This window comes from Phacochoerus africanus, chromosome 1 (assembly GCF_016906955.1).
Source record: "Phacochoerus africanus isolate WHEZ1 chromosome 1, ROS_Pafr_v1, whole genome shotgun sequence".
Lineage (NCBI taxonomy): Eukaryota > Metazoa > Chordata > Mammalia > Artiodactyla > Suidae > Phacochoerus > Phacochoerus africanus.
Genome location: NC_062544.1, coordinates 24,209,557 through 24,229,960, shown reverse-complemented (window position 1 = coordinate 24,229,960; position 20,404 = coordinate 24,209,557). Strand labels below are relative to the sequence as shown.

Below are 20,404 nucleotides of genomic sequence, written 5' to 3'. Positions count from 1 at the left end.
GCTTTGCTCGGAGAAGGAAGACGGCACCAGGGCCAAGGAAAGCCCATTCTGCAATGCAGATAACTTCCAGCAGGTGGCAACAGCTCCCTTTCACATTCTCCCAAGTCCCTTGGCATGCCAACAGGAAGGGAACGTTGCTGAATTTAAGACTGATCAGCAATGAGGTCTTCTGTTTTCTCTCCCCTGTCCCTTTCCTTCTGTGACAACATCTCCCCATCTTAGTAAATTCTCAGCTACAGCAGCAACGCCAAGATAGAAAGCAAGCAACAACTACAAATACATAGTGCTTAACCAGATCCTTCACTGTCCAGCAAAGCCAGATACTTGTAAATTCCACTCCTGTCTCAGCCAGTGAGTGGAGGAATCATACCATAGCAATTTCCTCACCAGCATCCTACTGGTTAATACCCACCGCAGCAGGCAGTTTGACCAAGAACTGCCTACAGGAGCGAGGGAAAACAGCTTTTGGTAAAACAAACAGCAGGACTATCAAGTATGAGATAATTGTTAGGGGAAATATGACCAGCTCTCACATCTTTTAATATACCTAGCACATTATCTGTATTGATCTACTTCTGCGAAAGAGGAAATTCAGAGTTTATCTGCCTGTCGGGGCAATCAAGTGTGCTGTTGGACCTATCGGCAAATTACAGGAGCCCCACCAGGATCCTGCCTTTTAGTTTCTAATTTCCGCACCCATGGCAAACATGAATAATCAGCGACGTTAATCAACACTTGATCTCTCAGGCGCTGTGCGTGTCCAATATTCTGAAATTGGAACAACAAGCTGGCAATGGGAATTCCCAACTCTTGGAGGGAAGATGTTCAGAATGAGACACCCGAGAGTGCAAATCATTTGGGAGTCAGGGAGGGGACAGGAATATGCTGGGACATGAAGCAGACGTGAAAGTCAGGATGACAATACGACTAAGCCACTCTAAAAGCTACACGGACGGCCAGTGTGATGCTGGCTAGGGTAGGGTGAGTGCTCTTGGGAATGACTTCATATAAACCCACTTACTCGTAGAAAGTGGTCCATCCTGTTTCGTCACTCTTGGTGGCCAGGAGGCCAGTGTTCCCATCGTAGGTCATGAGGCCGAGCTCCAAGTTCTGCGTGGACACGACCTTGAGACCTCCATTGGTGCCCACTGTGAGAGTGATGATCTGGTTGTCAGGCATGAGCAGGTGGCGGGGCGTGCCGCTGCTGTCCCGCCGGATTTTCAGGGAGTTTCCGTTATTGTCAATCAATTCCGTGACGTCATTGTCAGCACTGTAGGTGAAATTGTACAAGTACTCCCCTGTCACCAGGCTCACAGTGTACTGGTGGATGCCATCGGCGTTGAAGACATACAGCTCCTGTTCTCCGGGCGATGCAGCCTCGTACTGGTTGAAAGCATTCAGAACAGGCTTGTTCTTGCTGACCGCCCGGATCCGAATATTTCCAAGGTCTGCGATGTAGATGGTACCATCTGGCGCCACGGCTAAGGATGACGGGGAATTCAAGATGGCATCTGTCGCATAGGCATCATCTCCTGAGTAGCAGTTGCAATTGACGTCGTTTTTGCAGTCGCAGTCAGAGGCTGCCCCCGCCAAAAGGCAGATCTCCCCATTGGTTGTTACCTGGCGTAGACGGTTAATCTTCTTCTCATCCGTCTCGGTGATGTAGAGGACCCCAGTGTGAGAGATGGCAATGGCGCTGGCTGACTCCAGAGCAGAGTGAATAGCGAGTTTGCTGAGTGAGTAATCAATGCCAGGTACCTGGCAGTGCATGGGGCGTCCGGCAATGATGCTGACTTGGTGGTTCTCAGTGATGCGAAGGATGACGTTGTTCTCAAGAACGTACAGGGAATTGTCCATGGGGTTGACGGCAAGGTCTGTTGGCCACTCCAGGCGGACCTGTGGGTGATACGGCATCACGTTACAGAAGAGCCTCTACCACGCTCGACGTGGGGAGAACAGACTGACTTTTCTACCTAACACGCTGTCCAAGAAGCGCCCATCATGCAACCAGCTGCTCACTGCCCCTGCTGGGTGTGCTCGAGGGAGAAGAACACTACACAGCAGCTCTTTCCTGCTCTATCATCTGCTGTGGCTACAGGAGGTCACCAGTTCGACCCATGATGCTCTTCGTAGCCCCAGGTGATGGGACAAGGGTCAGAGACATCACATACAGCTGGACAGGTAGTCCACAACACAAAGGGCTAGGGTGACACAGCCCACGCTCTGCCCACCAAGCCCTGGGCCTGAGGAGGTGATGCTCCTTAAGAGGAGGCACCTTTGTCTAATTCCCAAGAGGCAGACACACAGTTTAGTAGGAGTCCCTGACCCAAGAGCAGCCAAATGCACAGGGTGGCCAGCAAACTACACCTGGAGTGTTTGCTAGAAAAAAAAAAATGAACTGGATGGGAGTTGTTGCTATGGTGCAATGGGATCAGTGGCGTCTCCACAGCACCAGGTTCAATCCCCAGCCTGCCACAGTGGGTTAAAGGATCCTGCATTGCCACCTGCATTGTGTAGGTCGCACCTATGGCTTGGATCTAATCCCTGGCCTGGGAATGCCACATGCTGCAGGGTGGCCAAAAAAGAAAAAAAAATGTACCGGACCAAAGAGATTTCTTCTCTGCCAAATATGAAATGAAAATCTCAGTAACGACTTGTCAGTTGAGGAATTTGAGCTCAAATTGATGAGAGGGTTGAAAAGGCCCTTATAGGAAGAGTAAACACAGACTCGGGTTGTTTGAGGACCCTTATATTAATGTCCAGTTGCTCCCATTGGACATCTGAGTGAGCCTCTGTTCTCTGCCAACATAAGAGCCCAGTCTAAAAGACTCTCACTTGGGGGAATACGGTAGTGGGCTGTGCTCAGTTCCCACTGCACAGAGTAAAGGTTTATATAGTGAGGATGCAATCATTTTAGATTAACAGGGAAGTTCTGATTGACGTGTAATACTGTACAGTACACTCTCAAACCTGCAATAATGATGGAGAAGGGAGGTAATTACACAGCAACTCCTACCCTATAATCTGCCCCGGCTGGAGTGTGTCACCAGCTCCACTTTTCTGAGCAGAATTTCCCTCTCCCTTTCTCTTTTCCCCTAGTTCTCTTTCCTTTCTGGAGGGGGGACACGGCCCGCCTCCAGCGTGCTGTCTAGTTTGCCCCAAGCCTCTGCAAACAAACCTGGGAGCTGTCTCAGTATCGACCCCCACCCCCTGCCCCACTTCCAACCCAAACGGGCCACAGGTGAGCGCTCCAGGCCAGCAACCAGGGATGGCACGTAGTGATGAGAAATAAGACAGTCCCACCTGGGCCACGTCCATGCTGGAGTCACAGCTCAGGGGCCGGACGGCGGTGAGGTCGTTGGAGCCCAGCAAGGTGGAGATGATTCCATTCTGGTCGACCTTGCGGATCATGGTGGCGTCGACAAAGTACATGAGCCCATTCTTGTCTACAGCAATACCTGAGCAAGGCAAACCGCGGGAGTGTGGTTCTTGGCCAGGAGCAGGGCTGGTGGGGCCGGGGTGGAGGTGGGGATGCCCTGCTGGGGCATTATCTTCTTGGATCAGGGGCCTCACCGCCTGGATGAGCACATTCAGAGTGGTGGCTCTCGAACTTTTAAAGGGATACCCTTTCTCATGGGCGCTGTGCTAAGATCTGCCTGATTCCTGGGGCACTGGCTGTCTCAGCACACAACTAAAGGATGAACCTTGGGCTGCCAGTGAATGAATAGGGAGCTAGTTTTGCATCTGTTCTTTGTATTTTATTTTTTTAAAGGTTTATTGAAGTACAGTTGATTTAAAATGTTGTGATAATTTCTGCTGTACGACCAAGTGCATCTGTTCTTTTTAGAAAAGAAGTTATTTCTCAAACTCTCCACTTGAAAAATTATTGGTAGTAAATTACCTGAATACCCTTCGAGACGGATTATAACAATGAGGTTGAGAAACAATGCTTGCTGCAGTCGCAAACTCCCAATTCAAAATAAACCCTCCAAGAAGTATTCCCAATTAACCCTTGGCTCCACTCTGCACATCAGTACTCTGGGAGAACACTGGTCCTTGCACTTCCCCGCTAAGAAGCAGACAGCAGCTTCTATTTATTTTGCATTTTCACCCCAGTGTCCAAGCCCAAGGCCCCCCCATGCTTAATCCATGCTGCCATGTGCTTTCAGGGTGGCTAAAAATGCTAACAAGAATCGGACCTCTGACTGACTGGTCCTTAACTTGAAGTTATCTTTAGACCTTTTCAAACAGACATCCTTTGGGTCCATGAACCACCCCCGGCCCCCAATCTCAAACCCTTGGAAATTATAGCCATTCTTAATTGATACTATTGGGCATTTGCAAAATGTCAGGTACTGTGCTTTTGACTTTATAGACACTGTTATCTAAGAGGAACAGCTGGGAGTGGTTGGAGGCCCCTTTGCCCCAACTGGGCTCCGCTCTGTCTCCAGCCCACACAGCTGGCACTCTGGCTCACGGAGTGAACATTCCTTCTGACTCTGTGACTGGCTGCAGTCAGCCATCTCCAGGAGCAATCCACCCCACTTTCCATTTGTAGCTTATGTGGGGGATGAAGTTTACTTCCAATAAATACATACTTAACCCCCCCCCCAAAGCCATCTATTAGAGTTAAATTATTTTAGGAAAGACTAAAATAATTTAACTGCCTAGGTTTAGTTCAGTCCCAACAGGGCAGCCAGGTGTGCATCAAGTTCCCCCTGGGGTAGGGCTTTCTTCCAGGGCTGCCTTTACCTCGAGGGCTCATCAGGGTTGCGTCCACAGCCTTCCCTCCATCCCCACAACGGGCTTCGTCGAAGGGCAGGCATTGCTCTCCCGTCCCCGCCACGACTTCCGAATTCCCAGCCAGGTCCTTGGCTCCACTCAGGGACTTGACCCGGTAGATGCGTCGGCTGTTGGTGTCAGACACGTAGAGTGAGCCGGACACGGGGTCCACCGCCAAATAGTACTTGTGTGCCGGGTTGTTGCTTTAGGAGAAGCAGCACAGAGAGGAGTGAGCAGGGGCTGTGCAGCTGGCCTCCTAGATCAAAGAGATGCCAAACCTCCCAGCAAGACGCTAACCACCTCTGGCATCTTTCCACTTTAGTGAACTGGAAAGAATCTCACAGAACCAGTTAGTGTTCTAACAGCTCATGGCTCTTTGTTACTTCTAACTGGACTTTAGCGCCTCACATTATCAGAGAATTCACGGCTGTCCATCAGGCTTTCACTGGGCCAGTGCAAAGGCCCCACTCCCATCCTGCTTCTGTGGTTGTGTTTTGTGGGCGCTAGGCTCCTTCCTTCCCCCCCGTGGGTTTACGAGGCTCTCTGGTGGTACTGAGAACACTCACATAGGACAACATACACTCTTTAGTCTAGGCTTCCTTACTGCCGCCAAGGTACCAGATCATGAATACTGGGGCAACCTGGAGCTTTCCTAACTTCATAATGGGCCGCTTCCCGGAGCCACCGTCCAGTCCTCAGCCTCAGATCTTCCCACTATCCCTTGGGGTGGATGTGAACAAAGTTGACATCTTGTGTGAAGACACGTGATGTCTTACTGATCCCATATCTAGACTCTCTCTTACTGGAGCTGTAGTTTTCAAACCTTAGATTAATAGTGAGGTTCCCAGGCGTAGCCCCAGATCTGCCAGGACCCTAAGTCACACTGTGAGAAAAATACCTCCATGTGTGGGGGGAAAGGATTAGGAAGGTGTCACACCTTAGAAACCTGGAACCCTCTATTTGCCATGTGTCTGGCTGTCCTATGTCCCATGGACTAGGATGGGTGAGGTCTGTACACTCGGCCCATGACTGAGACACAGGAGACTCGAACCTCAACTCAGACTTAGCTGGTGACCTTTGGGAAGTCTTTCGGCCCTGCTGGGTCCTTGATTCTGTATTGGGGCCATGAAGAAGTCATATCTGATCCTTACTCATGTCCCTTTGGGTTCAAACCCTACATGTTCATCCCTTTGCAGTGTCTGCCGCTGGATGGGAGTTGCAGCCAGAACAGGTGCTCCTGCTGTTCCCACCCTGGTTATCAGCATCACTAGGATGCAGGCAGCTGGTGCCTCTCTGTCCTAGTGGGGGAGACTAGGTTTTGTGCCTTGTGCCTAAAATAATCACAGGCTTCGTTCCCCCTAAAACTGTAGTTGGGAATTATGAGAAGAGAGGGGCTGGGGAAGGTGAAGGGAAGGTGAGGGTGATGGGAGTGCTGGATGCCTCTGTCCTGTAGACATAAGCTATTAAATGACTGACTAAAACACCACCATTTGGGTTCTTCCCCGATTTAAGGAAGAAAAGAACTAGGAAGCTATTTTTAGGAACAAATTGTGCATCGAGACCATCTTTAATTCCAGCTTCTCCTCAGGTTGCTATTAAGACACACAATGGAACTAGGTCTTTCTAAAATGCAAGCCCAGATAATGAATTTGGAAGAGTAGGCTACCTGGGTTCCTTTCCCTTCCTCCTCCTCCTCCTTTTTTGGGCTATTAAGTCTTTAGAGACTAGTCACACACGCAAAACAAATTAGGGCAGAAAGAGGAAAACACATGCCATTTTTTTAAACTAGATGCTGTGCTTTGTTACTGAACATGCAGGAGCTGGTGGGAGCATCAGAGGATCAGGGCGCTGCACATCTGTGTCTATCTATGAGCAAGATAATTAAGTCTGGACTTTCTAGGGAGCCCAGTTCAAGGAGGCTTTTCTAAATCTCTGCCAGAAGAGCAGACAGCTGAGAGTGTGTGGGGTCAGTTCTTGCTGGGAGTCCAGCCTTCCCCATGGCCCCACACTCATTGCAATCCAGATTGTTACAGTGGTGGTCAGGTAGATGGACATCCATGCTTCCACATCTGGAGCCATGGCCAAGGTCAAATGGAGTATGTAAGTTTGAAGTGGGGTGTCCTTCCAAGGCATGGCTGCTTTTTAAACTATTTGGCCAGATCAGGGTGTTTACAGCCCGCCAGTTGGGGTTGGGTGGGAAGGAGGGGGCAGAGGACTCCTGTGCATGGCTTTCCCACTGGCTTGGATGATCCTGTACAACTTTCCTTTCTGTCTGATTTTGACCAAGCATCATGCAGAAGAAGCCTCTGCCAACATTTCATTTCAAGGAGTGAGGAGAAGGATTCCCGCGAGTATTAAAATGCACTGTTTTGTTTTTTTCTCCTCTCCCAAATAAAAATAAGGTCTCTCTTCTTCTATTTTAGTGCAATCTGGAGTTTTCCTCCCTTGGTAACTGGAAGCTCCCTAGAGCAAAATGTACATTTATGTGTGGGATATACTATACAGGTGCATGATGCCAATGTGGTTTTAAATGAAAAGCTCAGAGCAGGTGAATAACAATGCCTATTTAGACAAAAAGTACTTGGTCCACACCCTTCATGCTACTTAAGAGTGATTGAACTCCATGAAAATTCCCAAACAGCTGACTGTTGGATTCATTCTGACCAGCAGATTGGCGATTAACTTGTATTTTTTTGTAAAACTGACCAAGTATCCAGGGGAAGAAAATCATTAATGAGTCGAAAATGAGTTTTTGACCCGTTTCCAGTTCATTAAAGCTTTTGTGAACCCAGTCCAGCATTTACAAAAGCCAGAAGTTTGCCTCAACTGTTTAGCCCAATTATGGACCACACTGAGCAGTTGGGATAAAAGTTCGCTGAGGGTTCATTATCTTGCACTTGCATCTTCCGGAAATTCTAATTACTGTCAGCTTATTTGGTTCCTTTTTGACTGCATTTCATAATTGCTAAAGCTTATCATATCCACAACACACAATTAGCACATAAAAAAGTTACTATATTTGGTACATAAAAATATACAACATTACACAAGAAAGCACAAAACAAAAAGCAAACACAAGGAAGCAAACGAACCATATCAAATTATACAGGGAAGAGTTCTTCATCTTACCTATGTTTAAACTCTTTATTTCTTTATAGAAAGAAAACAGAAGGAAAAAGAACAAACAGTTAGCTGAAGAATTGATGATAAAGCAAACATAACATTTTCTTTTCTTGTATAAAGCCCCCCCCCCCCCAAAGGCGGTCTGTTTCTTTTGTTTCCCTTCTAGCTGACAGTTTCTGGCTCAATTATTTGAGAAGCGCCCTTGATCTTGGACTCCTGCTGGCCACTGGAAAATCTAGACAAGAATGCTTGAATTTTCTGACCAGCCATGTGGCATCACGTGACACAGGTAGCTACTGGTGAACCAGGCTAATGAAGAGATGTCACATAGGTTACCTCTCTCTCTCTCTTTTTTTTTTCCTTTTTCTTTCTTTTTTTAATGGCTGCACCTGTGGAAGTTCCCAGGCTAGGGTCAAATCAGAGCTGCAGCTGCAGGCCTATGCCATAGTCACAGCAACATCAGATCTGAGCTGCCTGTGCAACCTACACCACAGTTCATGGCAGTGATGGATCCTTAACCCACTGAGGGAGGCCAGGGGTTGAACCCCCATCCCCATGGATATGATGAGTAGTTCTTAGCCTGCTGAGCCACAGCTGGGAACTCCTAGGTTATTTCCTGAATGCCAACACCTACCGATTGGGAATGGCTGCCGGGAGGATGGGAGGAGAAGGATTCTGAAGCCAAGTCCAAGCTCAGCTGTAAAGAGTGCTGTGACTCATTTGTAACATCTGCCCTGGGTGTGGGAGGGAGCCTGGTGATACCTGAGCCACCTACTTGCCATTGGTGTATAAAAGAGTCTGTACCACCTGCGAGAGAGCCACTGCTCACAGCCAGCTCCACGTGCCCAACACTGTTGAACCCTGAGAGTCTGAACCATTTCCCAGCCCTGCTCCATGACTTCTCTCTCTCCCCATGTCACCCACATGTGTGGGCCCTCAAGGATGTGTTCTTTCTTCTAAAAATACCTGTAGATTAAACTCACAGCTGATATTGTCCTTGCATAATTAGAGCCAAAGTCTCCAATGAACATTCTTTTTTGGAAAACCAGTTTTGCTGTCTTTTTTTTCTTTTTTTTTTCTTTTTTTAAGGGCTGCACCTGTGGCATATGGAAGTTCACAGGCTAGGGGTTTAGTTGGAGCTGTAGCTGCTGGCCACAGCAATGCCAGATCCAAGCCATACTGCGATCTATACCACTGCTTGTGGCAGTGATGGATCCTTAACCCACTGAGTGAGACCAGGGATTGAATCCACATCCTCAGAGACACTATGTTAGCTTCTTAAGTGACTGAGCCACAACAGGACTTTCTGTCTTTTTTTTTTTTTTTTTTTTTAAAGAACAAAAACATGTCAGTTTCAGCAGGAGAGTGGCTGAACCTTAGCAACACTAAGGAGAAGAGGAAAGATGCCAGGGCCTTAAATAGAGAGCCACTCCCCATTCCTGGGGTTTCTAGGCCAATGTGGAAAGAACCCCTGACCCCTCTTTCCCCCGTAGCAAAGGGAGGAGGCCTTCAGGGGATATAAGGCCACTATTCCTGCTTGGATGCAGCTCAGGCCTCTGCCGGGGGCCATCATTAGTGGTGGGTTTGCACAGGGATTACATTTTTATATTTTATTCCAACGTGTTAGTTTTTGCAAAAAAAAAAAAGTTAATTAAATGATGCTGATAACTGTTGAGCTCTGACTGACATAGTGCAATTTAAGATTCATTCTGCAAAGCCTGGTGTGTCGAGGTGGCAGCCGGGAATTCTCGCATCTATTTTACATTGCTTAATGAAAGTGAAATGTTATCTGCCACCAGTGGTAGTCATATTTGGCTCTTAATTATTGCAATATCAATTCCACATTTTTTTAGTCAAGATTTTGTGCTAAGACTGGTTAGGATTTGGGTCTGCAGACCTGACCTACTTCTCTGCTAAGAACATCTGCTTTAAGTTGATTAATATAATATCTATGCTGGGGGAAGGAGTGGGCAAGGGGGACCAGGTCAGCTGAGCGTGCAGAGTCTGAATGATTGGATGGATATACGCTTTGGAGAAAGGTTGAGGTCACCACTTTTCCAGCCCAGGGCCATTAGCAGAGTGGGTGCTGAGCAGGCAACAAACCCAAATGGTACCATAAAGTCAGCCTATGTACATGAGAATAGGCACCCGACTTACAAGGGACAAGCCCAGGCTTTGTGTCCATGGCCTCAATAACTCCAACCCTTTTGGCATACCCTTTGAGGAAAAAGAGGTATTTCAGGTTCAACTACCATATGATGTCACTTATATGTGGAGCCTAAAATACAGCACAAGTGAACCTATCTACAAAACAGAAACAGACTCACAGACAAAGAGAACAGACTCGTGGTTGCCCATGGGGAGGGAGTGGGATGGACTGGGAGTGTGGGCTTAGTAGATGCAAACTATCACATTTAGAATGGATATGCAATGAGGTCCCACTGTACAGCACAGGGAACTATGTCCAGTCTCTTGGGATAGACCATGATGGAAGATAATAGAAGAAAGGGAATGTATATATTCATGTATGACTGGGTCACTTTGCTGTACAGCAGAAATTGGCACGACACTGTAAATCAACTATAATAAGTAAAGAAAACTGCCAAAAAAAAAAAAAAAGAATTGAGATGGATTAGCTCTTCACATTGTGGCGTGTCAATGCTTTAGGGCCTCTCTAAGCATTCCCCTCCTGTTTTGGGATGCTCTCCACAGGCTGTCTTGTGATTTGTATGTGTGTGCTTGTCTTTTTCACTTCACTGTGAATGGAAGTTATTAAGTAGATGTGGGCAAGGCGGACACATCTCCATACGACTGTTTTTTAATAGAGAGCCCTGGGGAGAAATGGGTTCTTGAGTGAAGGAAGGAAGGAATGGGCTGTCTCCTTTAGCGATGGCAGATCCTGCCTTGGATGAGTTCCACTCCCTCATGTTCTGTCCAGGCATCAAGTTGCAATCAGTTGAGACTGTTGTCTGTTCCCATTCTAGCTCTATCCCTCTGTGCATGGAATAGGGTGGACTTGGAGTGGCCATAGTTTTTCTTTGTTTTAGTCCTAACTCAAGAGAAGTGAGTTGGGGTACATTTAGTTTAGGGGGATGTGCTTATGGGGCTCATACCTAGTCCTTCCACCATCTTTTAGTTGATGGCTGGCCATTCTGGTATAGGAGTGGCTTTCAGGAAGGCTCCTTTCCTATTATGCTGACCCTCTGAGCATCATAACAGAAAGCAGAATGCCCACGGAGAAGTCATGTATCATGGAAGTGTAACAGTAGTTAATGAATATCAAATTTTAGGTTATCTGTCTGGATTTTGTGATGTTTGCACTAATTGTCAACTTTGCAAAATCCGCATTTTGTTTTGATTTCTTATCCTAAATAGCAGTCAGTTTTATTCAAAAATTGCATAAAATTCAGGCCCTGTGAAACTTGGATTTGTCCTCGGTAACAGCGCGTAGAAAACTGGGCCAAGAACTGTCCAACATTTTATAGGAATTCCCTTGTTACTGTTATTCTGGGTAGGTGCTGAGTTATATTTTGTTCCCTGACTCCCATGTTTCTACTCGGACCACAGAGAGAAAGCATTTCCTCTCTGACTAGCACCATATACGCCTCCCTAACTTTCTACACTGACATCAGGCAGGCTCTGTCCTTGCTGAACTCTCAAGCAAAGCTTATCCCTGGTGATGCTTACTGCCAACTTCTGCTGCCCATGCCTGCCTTCCCAGGCTCCCACTTTCTTGTAGCGCTTCCCTCTCTTGCACTCACACATCCTTCCCCTAAACATCTCCTCCTGATGCAAAGATGCCACTGGCCCAACCTAACAGCACCATCAGAATCTCAGCGTGGAGAAGTGTTTCAGCTGGGAAAAAAGCACAGTTCACATCATAATATAATTTTATGTATGTAAAATGAAAAAATAAATAAGAATTTCAGGCATGAAGGAAAGTGTGAGAGTCTTAATGCTTATTAAAATGGCCAAGTTAGGAAAAGGTAGAGGGACACTGTCCCATCCGTTATCACTGACTGCCTCCTACTAGGTCCTGAGATATCCTCAAATGGGGGAGAAAGGAAACATTTTTCTCTGGCAGAACTTCACCCTAAGATGTGACTGACAGATTGACTGCACAAGGCTTGGGTTTTCCAAGGACCACCTGAACAGGGTGATAGTTATAAGAAGGGAAACGGGCTCCTAGAGGTGGGGTCTCGGGCTTTGGGGGGATGTGGGTGTTGAAAATGTCTTGAAGGCCAGTGGAATTGGAGCAGACAAGTGATCACCATTTTACCTAGGAAGAACGCTTTTTCTAGCATCAGATGTTTTTCAAGCATCTACATGTTTTTCCTACATGTTTGGGATGGGGCAAAGGAAAAAGCAATGAAGAAGGAGAGTGAACATTTAAATAAAATTCGGATTCAGAGGCTCAGCTCTGGGGTGGGTGAGAGAGGGATGGGCAGCGACTCCCGAAATTGAATCATTGAGCTGCCAGCTCACAATGGAGAAGAGACAGAAGCACGACAGGTCTCTTCCCCCGCCCCCTCCCTTCGCTGGTTACTCTTTTGAAGAGAGGGGATTGACAGCCCTTTGTTTTCAGGTATGGAGTGGGAAGAAAAGAAGAATCAAACCTGTGTTCTTGTTAAAGCTTAACTTCTAATCGTCTGGATACCTGGCTGATGAAAGCAAGAGCAAGTCCAAAGGTGGTTAAAGCAGGGGGAAAAAAAAAATCACCCAGCTGTCAAGGGAAATTGACAGCTACAGTCCCTCTAGCTGTCCCCAGTGTCACCCTGTGGGTGTGGTGTGGCTCACTCTGAGTGGGCCCTGAGCTTGGACCATTGATGCTGTGGCCCCTGCAATTTGGGAGACCTGGAATTGGGGACAGAAGACTCCAGCCAAACTTGAGCTCACTTGAGCAACTAGTTCACTGGAGCACTGTGTCCCAAGTCCCTGGTATGGGCCAGACACTGCTCTGGGCATCCAGGGGCCAAGCTGTCGAAGACACCTGCTCTACAGAGGTTCACACCTTGGGGCCTTAAAGCCTTGCAGAAATAGCTGAAAGACAAGGCAGTCAATGGGGTCGCCTTGGTGGAAATTTCAAGTTAAGGGGACCAGGAGAGGGTGGCAATTATTTCTGCTGGGAATACCAGGCTTCCTGGAAGAGGGGGCCTCAAGCTCAGCCTTTGAGGCGGACCCAGTGAGGGAGATGAGGTCGAGAATGTATTGTGAGCAGTGAGCAGCACGAGTCAAGGTTTGCAGGTCAGGATGTGGCAGGTAAATGCTGAGCAGAACCAAAGGAGCAAGGGCCAGGTGTGGAGGGTTACAAAGGCTGGATGAAAACGCACAGCCCTCGTGGAAAAACATCGCAGTGCTGGCTCCACCCCTTTCCTGCCTCCTTTCATGGCCCTTCACTGCCCCCACGATGCCTATGAAGAAGATGCTCTCCTAGGATAAGAAGGAAATAAATATCGTGGGAAGGGGACCCAATTGGGGAGGCTGTCAATTTGACAGCCCGAGGATCATCCAGCCTCTTCCATTTGGCCTCCTTCTTCCTCTCACCATTTATGTTTTGGTTATTACTCTACCCCATGGCCTCCTGCTCTGTGTTTCCCTGATGCTGGTTGTGGGCTCTTCTTGAACATGCGGTTTGAACTGTCTTTACTTGCCCAGGTGTCCCCCTCTCACCCTCGAATGGGTGCTCTTGGAGCCTGGGTGCCATCCCCTTCTGGACCCACAGAGCCCAGCCCAGGCTTGGCTCACTCTGATGCTCAGTAAATGCCTACTGGACTCCTGAGGCTGCCACCTTCTTGAGGATGGAGTTGGGTTTTCTTCTCTATTTTTTCTTTTTACAGCCGTACCATGGCACATAGAAGTTCTCAGGCTAGGGGTCAAATCAGAGCTGCAGCTGCTGGCCTACACCACAGCAACAGCAACATCGGGTCTGAGCCTCACCTTCGACCTGCGACCAGCTCCCCAGACCTCATCCCCAGCGCTGGATCCTTAACCCACTGAGCAAGGCCAGGGATTGAACCCACATCCTCATGGATAATAGTTGGGTTCTTAACCTGCTGAGCCAAAATGGGAACTTCTCTCCTTTTACCCCTCTCAGTGCCTGGTAGTCTCAGCTCCCCAGAGCACTCAGCAGCCCTGGCTGGTGGTCAGACACTGATCTCTCTCTAGAAGGAGCCTCAGAGACATGTGATGCAGGTGCGACCCGTGGCTTCTAAGTCTTTGATGTGGTAGCTGCAGCTGCCTCATGGATACTTTTTTTTGTTTGTTTGTTTTTTAGGGCTGCACTTGCAGCATATAGAAGTTCCCAGGTTAGGGGCTGGAATTGGAGCTATAGCTGGTGGTCTACACCACAGCCAGAGCAATACAGGATCTGAACCATGTCTGTGACCTACACCACAGCTCACGGCAACACTGGATCCTTAACCCACTGAGCAAGGCCAGGGATCAAACCTGCATCCTCATGGATACTAGTCGGATTTGTTTCCTCTGTGCTACAATGGGAACTCCCAGCTGCAGCTGCTTCAGAAAACACCACCTCACACTCAGCGGCTCAGGTCAGAATCCTAGTATCACTTTTGATTCTTCTCTCTCTGTATTTTTTTTTCTACGTCCTATCAACATTTCCTATTAAATCTACCCTGAAAATATATCCCAATTAGAAGCTCCCCATTTTTCCTGCTACCACCCTATTCCACGCCACCATCACCCAAATCCTGGACAATTGCTATAGCCTCCCTCTGGGTTTTTCTGCCTCCACTCTTGCACCCTGACAGACCATTCTTCCTCCAAGAGCCAGAAACATCTCAAAAAACGCAAAGCAAATCATGTCCTACTTCAACCTCCAATGGCTGCACATGGCTCTGAAAATATGATTCACATGTGTCACCATGGTCGCGAAGGCGCTGAAGCACTGGCCCCCTTACCTACCTCTCTGCCCTCCTCTAAGACATATTCTCCTAGCTCAGCCCCCTCCAGCCATGCTGGACTTCTACCAGTCCCCGGAATAACCAGGCTGTGCCTGATATTAGGGATTTGGCACAACTTCTCTCCGCCTGGAATACTTTCCCCCAGTTTTTTTTTTTTTTTTGTCTTTTTGCCTTTTCTAGGGCCGCTCCCGCACCATATGGAGGTTCCCAGGCTAGGGGTCTAATCCGAGCTGTAGCCGCCAGCCTACACCACAGCCACACCACCACCAGATCCAGGCTGCATCTGCGACCTACAGCACAGCTCACGGCAACGCCGGATCCTTAACCCACCGAGCGAGGCCAGGGATTGAACCCCCAACCTCATGGTTCCTAGTTGGATTCGTTAACCACTGTGCCACGACGGGAACTCCCCCCCAGTTCTTTATGTGGCTGACCTCGTCATTCAGGTCCCCTCTCGAATGTCGCCCAGTATGAGAGGTTCCTCTGACCACTTTACCTCATGTACCTTCCTCATCCCTTCTCCGCAGCACCACAGTTCCATACAGCATTTAATGCTACTTGAAAAGAACCTTTTTATTTGTCCACATGATTTAGTATGAAGTTCCCAGTCAGACCACCAGCACAACAGCGAGGGCTTAGCTTGGCCCCAAGATTTTTTTTTTTCTCCCTCATCAGACAGTCCCACACATGGTATATATGTGCCAAATAGTTGTTAAATAAAATTTCTCCCTTGTTGATAGATTGCATTTCTTCCTCTACTTAAAGATCCCTCTCTAGTTTTGCGATTTTTTTTTTTTTTTTTTTTGGCCGCACCCGTGGCGTATGGAAGTTCCCAGGCGAGGGTCTGAATCAGAGCTGTAGCTGCTGGCCTATGCCACAGCCACAGCCACGTGGGATCTGAGCCACATTTGTGCCTACACCACAGCTCATGGCAACACTGGATCCTTAACCCACTGAGGAAGGCCAGGGAGCAAACCTGCATCCTCATGAATACTAGTCGGGTTCATTACCACTTAGCCACAGTGGGAACTCCTAGGCTTGAGATTCTTGAAAAGAGAGTTCCTGAGAGCTTTTGTCCAGCACAGAGACCTGAACTTCAGACTTAGCAGCAAACAATGGCTAGGAAGAGTATACTAGAGGTGGCCGAAAGTTAACCTAGCAAGGCCTGGGGCGGTAATTCGAAGTCATATCCTAGCAAATGTGCAAAGATCCAGAAAATTCACAGAGAACTAGCATGTACAGGTGCTCAGTAGAAATGTCTGAATTCATAAATGAAGGTTAATGGATCTTAAACTTTGATGTGGAGCAGAATCTTCTACAAAGTGAGTCAGAGAGAAAAGACACCTTGGCCCTTCTCTAGACTTATTGCGCCAGTGCCTCTGGCAGTGGGCTCCAGGAATGTGTATTTTTAAGAAGTGCTACTTTATTTTATTTTTTAATTTTTTTGTTGTTGTTGCTGTTGTTGTTGTTATTGTTGTTGTTGTTGTTGCCATTTCTTGGGCCGCTCCCACGGCATATGGAGGTTCCCAGACTAGGGGTTGAATCGGAGCTGTAGCCACCGGCCTACACCACAGCCACAGCAACGCGGGATCCGAGCTGCGTCTGCAACCTACACCACAGCTCACGGCAACGCCGGATCGTTAACCCATTGAACAAGGGCAGGGACCGAACCCGCAACCTCATGGTTCCTAGTCGGATTCGTTAACCACTGCGCCACGACGGGAACTCCAAGAAGCGCTACTTTAGAAACTAGTGAAGTGGACCCTCAGTGAGAAATTGTGGTTCTTTCTTGGTTTGGTGTGTATCAGATCCACATGTGGAGGTGTCATGGGCTACAGCTATCGGCTCTTAGCCCCAGCACCATGATGCAAGGCTTCTGCCTTTCTTGTAAGGCAGGTGTTAACGACGATACTAAATACAGGTAGTGTTTTATAGATTCACAGAGCAAGCCTTATTGGACTCCAAGCCTAGGTGTCAAGCCTCAGTCCATCCCACTGAATATGTATTCTCTGGAGAGCACCCCCCTGCCCCCCGCAATGCGGCCACCGTTTACCCAAGGAAGTTTTGTAGCAAAGGGTGCAATACAGCCAAAGGAGGTTTTCCTTGTGGCCACTTACCGTAACTCCAAGATGCTGGTCACGTTTCGAGAGGGAAAGATGCGCCGGATGTAATTGAAATCACCCACGAAGAGGCTGCCATCGATGCCAACGGCCAGAGCTACCGGGGCCAGAAGCTTGTTGCCTTCTGCAAGGCCGTTGCAGCTGGGACAGGAAATGCTCCGGCGGCGGCCGTTGCCCATGATGCTGGTGATGATGGCGGGCTGCTGGGTCAGGAACTGGTTCTCCCCAGTGCCCTTGTGTAGGATTCCTGGGGGCAGGAAATGGGGGTAGTTATTGCAGCCCTCTGGAGAGGACACTTCGGTTGACTTACTGAGGGTGTGGGAAAGTGACAGAAGAGAAACAGTAGGAAAGGTCGACCTTGGGGAGCCCCCCAATTTCTTCATGGGGCTGAGAGCACTGTAATGGGATGGGTAAACGCCAAGGTCATGGTATTGGGTAAAATAACATTTGTTGAAATAATTGAAGAAGAATTGTGAGGTACGCTAAGGTGGATGGTCTGGGAAAACCAGCTCAACCTTCTCTGACATTTAAAATTAGGAGAAGGTGGAAGAAAACCTAAGAGTGTTCAGGGCATTGGATGAAAAATAGCTGTGGGAAGGGGAGGGGGCTACCCCTGAAATGTCAAGGCTGGAGGGAAGGTTCCAGAGGAGAGGCTAGGCTGTATTTGAGGAAGGAAATGGGCTCACATACCACTTTTAACATTGAGGATGTGATGCTTGTCCAGGGACCAGCCACCGAGATTGGAAGGGTCCAGCTCAAATCCCTGGAGGAGAGCTGTCCTTTTCTCCCACAGGATTAGGCTGGGGCAGGTCTCATATTCAAACCCGACAGACACTGAGAAATAGAAGGGGGTGGGGCAGAGCGAGAGACAAGAGAGTTTACTTGATTACTCCAGAGCCTTCCAGCGGGAACGAGAAACTTGTGCTTGCGGTAATACAGATTCAGTTCAAAGAACTCACTCAAGCAGGCGGGCTGATTGCTTTTCTCCTTGTGATTCCATACAATATTAAATTCAAATTTCAAGCTGAACTCAACCTTGAAACTTTACACAGGAGTACTCTGTGGGGATGGAAAGACCTTTGCAATGAACAGCTGGCTTTCAAAAATGACCCCTCTGATGGGGAGGGAAGGGATGAATCATTTAAGCACCGAGCACAGCGCTTCCTTGAGAAATGGACGGGAGACCGTTCCCCTCAGCCTGCTGTTCACGGCATGCACTTGCGATATTTTGTGTTATTTATTTTCACTCGCTAGAAGAAAGACCTCTCAAAGTTCTGTGGCTCATTTATAAAGAGATTCTGGAGGCAGCAGCTTGTGTTAGTTAAGGCACTTTGTACATTCACTGAGGATTCCAGAGAGTTCCAAGTGAGGCAGGCACGGGGACACAGCCTGCCAATTATGTGGCAATTTGGTGGGGGAACAGAATCCAAAAACTATAAAAATCCTGCATTTGCCACATGAACAAATAGGAAAGTGGGGAAGGAGATGAAGGACGTTAGTCCCAATTCCGTTCCAGCTCACACTTCCTCGTGGTTCCATCTTTCCCAAGTGTAAAACAGAGCAAGGGTAGCCTCAATTTCTCAGAGAGGTGTCATAAAGATAGATGAGACAGAACGCTGAGATGCCATACATTTTTAATTGGAATGCTGCTTTAAAAATATGAGGCATTGTTATTATTGCTGTTCCTACTACATTAAATTCTTAACTATGTGTGTCACCTTTGGGGATTCTCTGCAGCTTCTTTTAAATCTTGAGATATAGGAGTGTCGAGATGAACAAAAGATACATTTTATCTTGAAAAAAATTCCACATATTTTTTAGCTTGTTCCCTGAAAATTCCAAGAAACAATGACCAGCTCAGTAGCAAAGAGAATTGCTAGTGCCTGGTTTGTGGCCTTGAAATATGATTTCTCATTAAAAGGAATCAGGGCTCCTTGAAGAAATGGCTGGAGCAAGAAATGAACAATACGGGACTACGCCACTTTATCAAACCAGAGAGCAAGGAGGGAAATAAAATCTACTAGGACCATGTTAAAAGAATTTGGGAATCAGTTTGAAGAGGCTTTCACTGACCCAAAACAGGACAATTTGACTATTAGGGAAGATAATAAATTCAACAGATATATTAGAGGTATTTCATTCTCTGAGTTCATAACTGTATTTAAAAACACTGATTTGCCAAAATTACAATGTGATACCACCTCACACCAGTCAGAATGGCCATCATCCAAAAGCCTACAAATAACAAATGCTGGAGAGGGTATGGAGAAAAGGGAACCCTCCTACACTCTTAGTGGGAATGTAAGTACCGTCACTGTGGAGAACAGTATGGAGGTTCCCCAGAAAACTAAAAACAGAATTGCCATATGATCCAGCCATCACACTCCTGGACATATAACCAGCCAAAACTATAATTCAAAAAGATACATGCATACCCATGTACACTGCAGCACTATTCACAGTAGTCAAGACATGGAAACAACCTAAATATTCATTGATGGATGAGTGGATAAAGAAGATGGGGCACATGCATACAATAGACTACTACTCAACCATAAAAAGAATGAAATAATGTCTTCTGCAGCAACACAGATGCAACCAGGGATTTTCATACTAAGTGAAGTCGGTCAGAAAGACAAAGACAAATATCATATGCTATCATTTATATATGGAATCTAAAATATAATACAAATGAATCTACCTACAAAACAGAAACAGAGTCAGCCAGAGAACAGCCCTGTGACTTCCAGGGGGAAGATGAGGTGGTTTGGGAATTTGAGACTAGCAGAGGCAAACTACTGTATATAGGATAGAGAAACAACCAGGTCCTACTGTATAGCACAGGGAACTATATTCAATATCCTTGATAAACCATCATTGAAAAAGAATATTAAAAAAGAATATATATATTGTATATATAAAATATGTATCACACATATATGTAACTCAATTACTTTGCTGTTCAGAAGAAATTAACACACCATTGTAAATCAACTATATTCAAAAAAATAATAAATTAAAAAAAAAACCCCAAAACACTGATGTATCACCAGTAGAGGATGCTAGAGAGCCAACTCATTATGGTGAAAACTGGTAAATAAAGGGAAATAATCAAGCATTTATTCTTTCTTATTTGAACTATACCTCAAATAAGCCAGGAGTTACTGAGAAAGTATCTCTATATAAAAGTATCCTAGCTAATAAATAATAAAGAAGCAAGGACAGAATTAAAATATCATTTTGCAGTCCCTCATGACCTAATGAATCTAGGCAATGAGCATCAGTGCTGCTCAAATCACAGAAGAATATTCAAGCTGACATTAGGTGTCTCCTGATGGAAGGAGATAGCACCACCTGTCAAGATATCTTGCTTAAAAAAAATCAAAGAATAAAATATCTGGAAATAAATTTAACCAAGGATGTGAAAGACCTACATACTGAAAACTACAAGAAACT

At 46.9% G+C, this 20,404-nt stretch overlaps 1 protein-coding gene across 1 annotated transcript in view; it reads right to left on the bottom strand.

The window, feature by feature from the left end:
* Positions 1 to 20,404, bottom strand: part of LOC125129111 (teneurin-2) — a 527,939-nt gene that overhangs the window by 61,369 nt on the left and 446,166 nt on the right. Inside the window, exons 17-21 of the mRNA XM_047783492.1 lie at positions 17,639 to 17,782; positions 16,946 to 17,195; positions 4,753 to 4,985; positions 3,304 to 3,458; positions 1,022 to 1,896 (exon numbers count right to left, since the gene is read on the bottom strand). Coding sequence (XP_047639448.1) covers positions 1,022 to 1,896; positions 3,304 to 3,458; positions 4,753 to 4,985; positions 16,946 to 17,195; positions 17,639 to 17,782 — 1,657 coding nt within the window. The remainder of the gene's footprint in view (positions 1 to 1,021; positions 1,897 to 3,303; positions 3,459 to 4,752; positions 4,986 to 16,945; positions 17,196 to 17,638; positions 17,783 to 20,404) is intronic.